The sequence below is a fragment of the Lactuca saligna genome, chromosome 5, assembly GCF_052625555.1.
Source record: "Lactuca saligna cultivar CGN05327 chromosome 5, ASM5262555v1, whole genome shotgun sequence".
NCBI lineage: Eukaryota > Viridiplantae > Streptophyta > Magnoliopsida > Asterales > Asteraceae > Lactuca > Lactuca saligna.
In genome coordinates, this window is record NC_136421.1 from 194,167,155 (window position 1) to 194,177,374 (window position 10,220).

Sequence of the window (10,220 nt, forward strand, 5' to 3'; positions counted from 1 at the left end):
CTTAGGAAATTGATGTTGTTTATAGTCAAATCAACATAATTTATGTGTTTTTATTATTTGATCATTTAATTCATTATATTTCTTATTATAAATTCATGAAAAATAATTTCCATTTTATAGGGGTTAATTGAAGTTGTGAAGTAGATGATACCTTTTGTACAACACGGATTGTGTGCCAGACATATTTTTTAGAATTTACCTAAGAGATATTGTGGGACCCACTATGAGACATTATTTTAGAGAGCATTAAAAGCATCAACTGGGAATATATTTAAACTTACATAAAATAATTGAAAGTTTTAAACCCAGAGGCACATAAGTACCTGATAGACAAGGATCCAAAAGCTTGGTGTAGGGTATACTACCAAGCAGGAAGATATTGTGACCCTATAGAGAATGGAATGTGTGAGAGCTTTATGTTGTAATTGTATAAACTATAAGGAAGCCAACTGTAACAATGTTAGAAGAGTTGAGATCATACATGATAGAGAGATTATATATTATGAAGGTGAGAGGATAGCACTGGAGTAATCAAATTTGTCCAGAAATAAGGGATATGGTAAATGAGCTTAAAAAGCACATGAGACATTTTGAGGTGTTAGCAAGTACCTTAAACCAATTTGAAGTAAGGGGAACAAGTGACACATTTGAGGTTGACCTTCATGTAAGGACATGTTCTTGTAGGTATGGCAAATAAATGGGTACAAATGTGTGCATTCTAAAACATGTATTTCATACCTAAATAGGGATGTGGAAGCATATGTGGATGTGATGTTTAGTACTACCATATAAATGAAAAGTTACAAATAAAAAATTGCAGCCATGAATGGGAGTGACATGTGGCCACAAACAGAATATATCCCCCCTTTTCCACCTATTAGCAGAAGAATGTCGGGTAGGCCAGTGACTAAAATGACGAGCGGTGATGTGGAAAAACTTGCTAGCTATATGGTATCTAAGGCTAGAAAGAAAATCAAGTGTAGCATCTACAAGGAGCCTAGTCACAACAAGGCAACTTGCCCTATAAAAGGACCTGATGATGTTAACACAGGGAAGAAAAAACAAAAGGTTAGTGAAGGTGGCAATAATGGAAATAATGGAGTAAGTCTCAATCAAGCAAGAGGAAATGTATTATCTTTAATGTTAATTAGAGTTTAATATGCACTATAAAAAAATATTAATGAAACATTACTAATAGGTTAATGAAGGTAGTTCCGGAGGGCAGGAATAGGAGGAGATGCAACTCACTCCAATTGAGGAGCAAGTTAGTCTAACTGAAGAAGGTGGTGTTAATGGAGAAGTTGATGAAGCTGGTAGTAGTGCATAAGTTCAAGTGAAAAGGAAGATCCGTGTGGAACCAATTTCTGAAATATTGAAGGGGATCAAGAAAAGAAAATAAAAAATAATCATAAAGGTGAAATTAGGCAAGAGAGTTGAGGATGATAATGATCTAGGAAATTCAAATAACAAAAGCACTTACTATAGATTAGGGTTAATATGTTTTATGCTTTCATTTGTGTTATGTTGTAATGCTTTAATGCTATGAAGTTGTTCTGTTTTCAACTAGTACAATCTATGTAGTAAGATATATTTACAAAAATACCCATTACCATGGGCATATTAGTATTTAATGGAAGTTTTTTTATGTAGTTTATAAGCTATTACAAAATATGAAAGTTGATTGCTATTTTTTGAAAGATGTCAATCTATATGTTGCATGGTTGATAATGACCAACATGGTTCTGTATTTGTATAATTTAATAACTAAAATTGACAATGTGTTTGATAGAAGCAGCTTCCAAAATAGACTATGTGTGTATACTTTAATGACCAATATGGTCCACACATAAAAAAACAATATAAATGATCCCTTACACTCATTAAATAAAGAAGATGTTGTCATTAGATTAGGTAAGAATTACAAAATTTCCCGTACACATGGGTCTTGCAGTTTTTAAAATAAGCTACTAAAAGTTGGGATCTACAACTAACATGGGTCTTTACAACTTCGAAAAGTAATACATAAACACCAAAAGACAACTAACAACCAAAAGAAAATTACATATATATCCAAACATCCTACAATATTCCTTTCTACTTAAAGCATCAAAGTTCAACAACCAATAAAATCATCACAACCAGAATTTTCAACATGGAATTTTGTTGCATAGAAGCTTCCAATTTGTTGCTAAGCATCATCACAACTTCCTTCACTTTTGTTACCTTCTTCTTAAGCTTATCAACAACTGAATTTTCCTTTGAAAGCAAAAACTCTAACGTCATAACCTTCTTCCAAAGGTTGACCAATTCAATAGATTCTCCTTTGAATCAACATGCTATTTTAATGTTCGGATAAGGATCTTTTAGTACCCCTCAGGCAGCTTATTTCCTTTCCAGGAGAAGTAATCAAATATTTTTAATGTTGTCATACACCATTGTCAGATATTATGAGATCTAAGAGTTATATACAATAAATAAATGCTACAAAAAAAAGGGATCTTACAAAAAAATCATTCCTTTCAACATTTCCATAAGAATCAACAACATTACACTCTTAGGGTTTTCTTACACTTATCTAAACATCATAAATGCTACAAATCATCTGATTATTGAAGATTATAAGAAATCACGACCATGAGAGCTTACCAAACTGTTGTGATAGTTTTAGAACTGCCTTCCTGGGTTGTGATATTTCCAACTCGTTCGTTCCTTCGCCGGCTTGTCACGCCCACAAGCCTTCAGCTCATCTGACTCCTTAAAGTTACCTATATGGATGGAAGGCTTTCTAGAAGAAGAGATTGAGGATCGCGACATTGCTTTGGTCTTTGCTCGAGAGAAGCTTACACAAAAATAGAAAGAGTAAAGGTAGGGGTGTTCCATATATGAGTGTTAAGTTTTTGTATAAAAGGGGAGTTGACGTGGAGTCCATGGGGAAATAACATAGCAGTTTTCCGTTAACTTCCCATACACGTCGGATGATATGTAGTATGTGAAACCAGTAAACCTTTCTAAAATCAGTGACAATGGTGTAATTGACATCTATAGTAAAACATTAACAATTTGCTTATAAGTCTCACCTATCACAGGAAATGTGTATAGAAAACATGCCGTCAGTATATGTTTACAATAAACGACATTTTTTCCTAATCAGGGGACATGAATTAAAAAAATTGTAATCCTATACCGACGACAAATCACCCGCAAACATTTAAAAAAATAAAAAATAAAAATAAAAATAAAAAAAAACCGTGAGACCCTAATCTGTTTCTGCATAGACTATATCCACGACATATTATCAGCATAGATATTTAGGACAAACAAATTTCGTTAAGACTATGTCCACCGACATGTTGTTAGTATAGCCTAGTTTTTAAAAACTTAAGTTTTGGATGTAAATGTAAAAAAGAGCCTTTAGCTTTGACATTAAAAGTAAAAGGTAGTGATAAGTGAGCATTTTATAAATGAGAGGGAAATGAGGCGTACTAGAGGTCAAGTTGACGAAAAGAAAATGTAAGGAATTTGGAGAATACATGATATAATGTGTGCTCAAATAAATCAAACATTACCCAGTTTTTTATAAACTTGTCAGCTTTGGTATGTTTCTCCATTCACAACTCTACATTTCATTTTATATTTAATAATTACGGTACTAATGTATTGCCAATTAAGTGTACTTGCCATTTGAGTGTTGTCACATATATATACCTAAATAAATTTCAAGTCTTTCTAATGAAAAACTGACATGACCTACTATAACGAATGACAACTCCGAGCTCTCAAGCCTTTCGCATGTTAGGTGTTTGCCTCTAACAGTCTTCTATGATGTTCCTAAACTATATACTTAGCTTAAGTCTCAGTATTGGCATCAACATGTTTATTAACTTTATTTATTTACACTTGTACAAAATAAAATGCCATATTAGTATATTACAAACACAAATCAAATCCCGTGTACATTGTTGAAGTCATTTGAGTTTCAGTTTTATCCCTCTTGTGTTCATCATTTGATGAGTCTTATTTTCTTATATAAAACTCGAAATATATTGTGATGGTTTAAATACATGGCTAGACCGAGTGAGTTTGTGCCGGTTTAGGTGCATTGACCAGGGCCCGCAGCCACTATCTGAACCTACCTTTTGCTATAATGCCTTTGCCTCTTAGCTCTTTGGATCCTATCCCATTTTCCCCCTTTCTATTAATTTCCCCCTTCTCTCTCCCTCATGATATATACACATAATATATCTATATATGTTTCTTGATCTATAAATAGAAAGGACATGAAAGAAGCAACACTGTAGTGATCACCCCATTCAACACTCTCGCACAAAGATTTGAAGTTCTCTTCGATTGATTTATTAGCTCTCTCCCTTGTGCGCTTTCTGTATAGAGAGAGAGAGAGAGAGAGAGAGAGAGAGAGAGAGAGATGTCAAGCAGCAGCTGCATAGATGTAGCAGCAGCATCTGAACAACTGTGTTATATCCCTTGTAACTTTTGCAATATTGTTCTTGCGGTACACACTCTATCCTTGTGTTCATTTTTTGTTTGTGTTTTCTTTCGAGAGCGTTCGGAAGAAGAAGACGAGTTCTTGCATAATTCCAGGTTGTTAGATGATGAAGACGCTAAATAACATATGGGTTATGCTTGAGCTCGAATTAATTTGGTGTTTTCATGCTGAAAACATCCAGATATGATCCATTTCAAATCAATCTTTCTTTTTCGGTGTCGATGCACATTCAAACATATAGAGTCAAGTCCCCATCGTTTGAGGCTTTCCTTTTCTCGTTTCTTCTTCAGCTAGCACTCAAAAGATAAAGTCCTTCAAATATCTGAAGTTTATGACACCTCTCTCTCACACACACTCACACACACACACACCGCTACACACAAAGAACTAAGGACGGTACTTGAATCATTACTATCAAGGACAACACCACTGGATTCTTTTCGTTTCATATGGAGATTTTCAATATCAGATTCCACAATATAATTGAATTCAGATTTTGACCAAATTTAATGGGCTATTAATACCCCCAAACATCATTGCATGTGTGACTACCACCGTTGAAATATAGGTTTTTGTGGTTCATAATCAAAGATTACTTATATGTTAAACAAACAAATTACGATCTCATTTCTAAAGATCGTTCCTCCATTGATTCAACCTTCTCTCCCATGTCGTCTTTCTATTATTTATTGTTCTTGGTTCCGATTTACTCGGTTCCTTGACATCTAATTAACTACGCATATTCTTAGCGTCGTACGTCGTATACTTAGCTGCGGCAGCCGAGAACATTCAATCTTCGTTACCCCTTTCATCACAATCTTGGTGTTACTTGAATCCCATTCTTATACGTTTCTTGATCATAAAATTGTAATCTTGGAACCCTAAAAGTCTTGTTTTATACTTAAAGACAAAACCGAAAGATCAATTTGTGTTCATGTTTAAGTTTCTGAAATGGGTAATCTTGATTTTGAGGTAATAATTGATGTATGGTGATAATGCAGGTAAGTGTACCATGCAGCAGCTTGTTTGACATAGTGACAGTAAGATGTGGACACTGCACCAATCTGTGGTCTGTGAATATGGGCATGGCTGCTGCCTTTCACCAGTCTTTCTCAAATTCCAATTCCTCCTCCCAAGATTGTACTTCTCATCATCAACATGGCCAGGTGACCATTATTTTCTTTAATTATATCATACACTTAGCTTAGAGCTTAGAATTAGATCCACTTCTTGATAATCAAGTTTCTTTTTCAAGAATGTCAATTTCAACCTAGAAAACAATGTTAGTAATTCAGATCATAATTTAATACCCTTCTGAAACAAGGGTTTAATTAATTTTGATCAGTCGTTGTCTTGATCTTGTAAAAACAAAGCGGTTTAAGTTAACAAATTTATGCAAGTACGAACTACGAACGTTTTATTCATCAAGATATTTCTTTTAATGAACCATTATACAAAATGTGGTTTGTACATAAGTAAATTAATCACATACTATTGTCGTAAAAGCAACTTTTCTTTAATGCAATCTATTTCTTTAATTTTTATTTTGTTTTTAATGTTGCTGACAAAATACAAATTGGAACAGTTACTCTTTGACTTGTGACTTTTAATAGTCAAAAACTCAAATGCAGATCGCTAGATTCAAATGTTAATCTAACTAGGGTTTGTAGGTATCAAATATTTATTAGAATTTTTGTAAGTAAAATTTTCTACTTTTGAGGATATGATCAGTAGGGTTACAGATAGGGATCTACTTACTCTAGGTCATACATAGGATAATCTAAAGACCACATAAATCAGTCTGTGTTTTTCTTTCTTTCTTTCCCCCCTCTTTTTTTGCTGTTACATCATAGATCTAAGAACCCTAACAGCCGTTTTTCTATAGGCTACATTTTTGCGGCCAACATCTGTTTAAATGCGTCAGTGATTCTCTCTTTCTTTATTTATTTTAATTAATAATCTGGAAACCCTTTTCTTGTGTAATTTGATTTAAAAAACCCAGGTAATTTTAAGATTCTTTATTTGAGGTTTCTTCTTATATATATATAAATAAATATATTTTTTCTTTTGCATTAAGGGTTTGTCGTTTTCTTCTGCAGCCCTCTCTTTCTCAATAGATTAAAGAGAAGGTAGATATATATATATATATATATATATATATATATATATATATATATATATATATATATATATATATATATATATATATATGTTGGCACAACTTGGACAGCAAGTGTCATTCAAATCTGCTGTGTTTTTAACTTTTACTTTTACATCCCAACTGATTCAGTCAAGTCACTGCTACGTTTTTAGTTCGGTTTCTTTTTTCATTGAACAACGTACATCACGTAAAAAAAAAAACAGTTTAATCAAAAGTATACAACGTTTTATATATATACATGTTATGGAATAAAATTAATTAACAAATAGGCTCGCATCAAATGAGTAATCAAAACAAGTCAAAGACTGTAAATAGATCAATCGTTAGCGTGTTTCAAGAACTTCTAAGCACGATAATTTTTTTTTAACTGTCAATTAAGGAAGGGTGATAAATAGTTAGAAATGTCAAGAGGTTTATAAGGGTTTAGGGCCATGTTGTTATCATCTAGGTTTAGTGAGTTGGATTATTTTATCATTAAATAATTATATATATTAAAATGAAACATAAAACAAAGTGTCATACTTCTTATGCGTTTTCATTCCAAAAGTTGACAAGATACAAAATAGTAAGATTTGGAACTTTTGGTAGTTTTTTTTGCACCTTAATTAACCAAATCATTGATTTTTTTCAACAGGCTTCCAACCACACACCTCCAAATTATAGGGTGGATTTGGGTTCTGCTTCAAAGTACAACAACAGGATGCCAATGAGGCCATCTCCAACTTCCATTACTAATGACCCAAAGATCAATCGCCGTGAGTTTATAGACTCTTCCCTTTTCAAATATTCATAATAATTACCGTTATACAACCAAAAAATCATTTAATAAAGTAACAACACTACTCTACCAATGAAGTGTTTTTAAAGATCGTTCATGCAACATTCGTTAACCATTTAAATTCATAACAAAATCCTCATTCTACACAGCTTCGACTAAAAATACCAAAAATTTGTTTTTTTTCAGCTCCGGAGAAGAGGCAACGTGTTCCTTCTGCTTATAACCAGTTCATAAAGTAATAAGGCTACCCCATCCTTCTCTTAATTTTGTTGATACCTAATCACCTCATTAATTAACATCTGTTTAGGCTTTGAAGTACCCTCAATATACATTGGTGTTTCATCTTTCTTTTGGTAATTAAACATAACGTATGGATATGTAGGGAGGAGATCCAAAGGATCAAGGCAAATAATCCAGATATCAGCCATAGGGAAGCCTTTAGTACTGCTGCAAAAAATGTAAGTGCGCATTATAGCTATTTTCTGCATACTCTACTTTCTTTTTCTCTGTTCGGTGGCTTTCTTAATGTCAAGTACTTGTGCGTGTGTATATATATATATATATATATATATATATATATATATATATATATATATATATATATATATATATATATATATATATATATATATATATAGAGAGAGAGAGAGAGAGAGAGAGAGATAGATAGATGTATATTTCTAGGTGTTTGTGTTTTTGTCTTTATTAATTTATCAATGTAAATTCTCTGTGAAATAGTGGGCACATTTCCCTCACATTCATTTTGGGTTGATGTTAGAAGCCAATAATCACCAAGCAAAAATTGACGAGGTAAGCTAATTCAACCTCAATAGCATCCTCTCTCTCTCTCTCTCTCTCTCTCTCTCTCTCTCTATATATATATATATATATAATCTAATAAATTAATAGTTTTAATGTCCATTTGACATGTGTCACTCTAATACAATTATTCATTAATATCATACCACATGTTAAAGAGATATATTAGGCAACCCTTCAAAATTCAAATTTACTTTTTCTAATTATATTTTAAATTTGAAGTTATAATAACTTTAAAATTTTGATATATCTTATAATTAATAATTTATTTAAAGTAATTGATAAATAATTTATGAATTTTCACTATGAAAAATTATTTATTGTAACCGTGGTTTCCACAGGTTATAAACTAATATATATATATATATATATATATATATATATATATATATATATATATATATATATAATACTGATGTTAATTTCAATTTGTATGCAGCTGAATTGTGTCCAAGGATCTGAGAAGCGACTAAGATCCAGGACTGCGTTGTTTAAGAAATGATTGTTTTTAAGAACATCTAAGCAAACCCTCTTATATATTTATATTTTGAGCTCAAGAAAATGGTGGCCTTAATTTGGTACAAGGATATATATTAATGTTTGGGTATTTTCAAATTCTATTTTACAGTCATATGAGTGATGTTATATGTGTATTTTCATTTTTATCAAGAAATAAGCTATTTTTGGTGAACATCTAATCCCCCGCCCCAAAACATTTTAGGGAGTTTTTTCTCACTTCTAAATATGGCTGTAAACGAATACAAACGAGGGTAGTTTTTGTTTGTTCGTTTAAGGATAATTTAACAAATGAACAAACATGAACGCATGACCAAATGAATTTCTTTGTTCAAGTTCGTTTGCTTAAAAAATTACTTTGCTTATGTTCGTTTATATTCATTTATTAAGATGTAAATGAAAATGATAGAACGTAAATAAACAAACATAAAAGTGCAAATACAAACGAGCGTAAATGAATGGAAGTGAACGAATATAAAAAACCTAAATGAATATAAATAGATATAAATAAAGATAAATGACCATTAACATCTAAACAAAGAATCATACTTAAATACATGTATTATAGCAAATCATAAGATAAAAACCATGTAGTTCTAAGTAAAACTAAAGTATTATTACTTTGATACCTAACAATAAGTGTGTTTGTGTGTGTGTGTGTGTGTGTGTGTATATATATATATATATATATATATATATATATATATATAGAGAGAGAGAGAGGGGGGGGGGGGGGGGGGAGACATACGTACACACTCTCCTAGACGGCAACCATAAATGGATGTAAACAAACAAATATAAATGAATGTAAATAAACGAGCATGCACGAACATAAATAAATTAACATAAAAGAACATTAATGAATGTAACTGAACGAGCAACACCAATGTTTATCTTTGTTCGTTTAACTAAACGAGTAAAAGAATTAATTCATGTACATTTATTTCTTAAATAAACGACTTTCCACTGAATGGATCACGAGCAGTTTACCTAACATTGAGTTCATTAAAAACAAGATCTACTCATAAATAATGTTATTATTCTAAAGGTTTATAAATGAATTATCATTTATCCCATCGATTTGAATTCTACCCGGTATATCGATTATCAATTATATTTTACTATATAATTCCTAGATTTATGGGATCACTAGTAACAAATTTTATTAGACATGTTTAATATCATCTATGCCAAGCAACTCTCTTACTTAGATATCATTTATCACAAAAGATTTCCGATCAAATCGTCCAATTTGAAAAACATATGTAACCGGCCTATAACTTGGTTATAAAAATTGGGAATACATTATCAAAAAAGATTACATTAAACAGTTAGGCATTCTTTATCACACTAGTGCATACAAGAGATGTACGAGTATTCTTCAAAATGATTACATAGATTTGAGGTTTGTAAAAAAAAAAAGAGGTATTTATTTGTTTTAT

The 10,220-nt window shown here is 31.7% G+C and overlaps 1 protein-coding gene across 1 annotated transcript; it reads left to right on the forward strand.

Annotated features, from left to right (window-relative positions):
• The first annotated feature begins 4,165 nt into the window (after positions 1–4,165).
• On the forward strand, positions 4,166–8,955 carry LOC144998277 (axial regulator YABBY 5-like). Its single transcript, XM_078958073.1, has 7 exons — positions 4,166–4,510; positions 5,506–5,670; positions 7,300–7,420; positions 7,630–7,678; positions 7,826–7,901; positions 8,182–8,253; positions 8,702–8,955. Exons 1-7 carry the CDS (start codon positions 4,424–4,426, stop codon positions 8,762–8,764), a joined length of 633 nt encoding a protein of 210 aa, XP_078814199.1. The 5' UTR covers positions 4,166–4,423; the 3' UTR covers positions 8,765–8,955.
• The last annotated feature ends 1,265 nt before the right edge of the window (positions 8,956–10,220 follow it).

Excerpts from the sequence above, each read along its gene's own strand:
- LOC144998277 (XM_078958073.1), top strand. The coding sequence starts at position 4,424 with ATGTCAAGCAGCAGCTGCATAGATGTAGCAGCAGCATCTGAACAACTG. Across the intron at positions 4,511-5,505 it reads TTTGCAATATTGTTCTTGCG|GTAAGTGTACCATGCAGCAG; the intron begins GTACACACTCTA and ends GTGATAATGCAG. Across the intron at positions 7,679-7,825 it reads GCTTATAACCAGTTCATAAA|GGAGGAGATCCAAAGGATCA; the intron begins GTAATAAGGCTA and ends ATGGATATGTAG.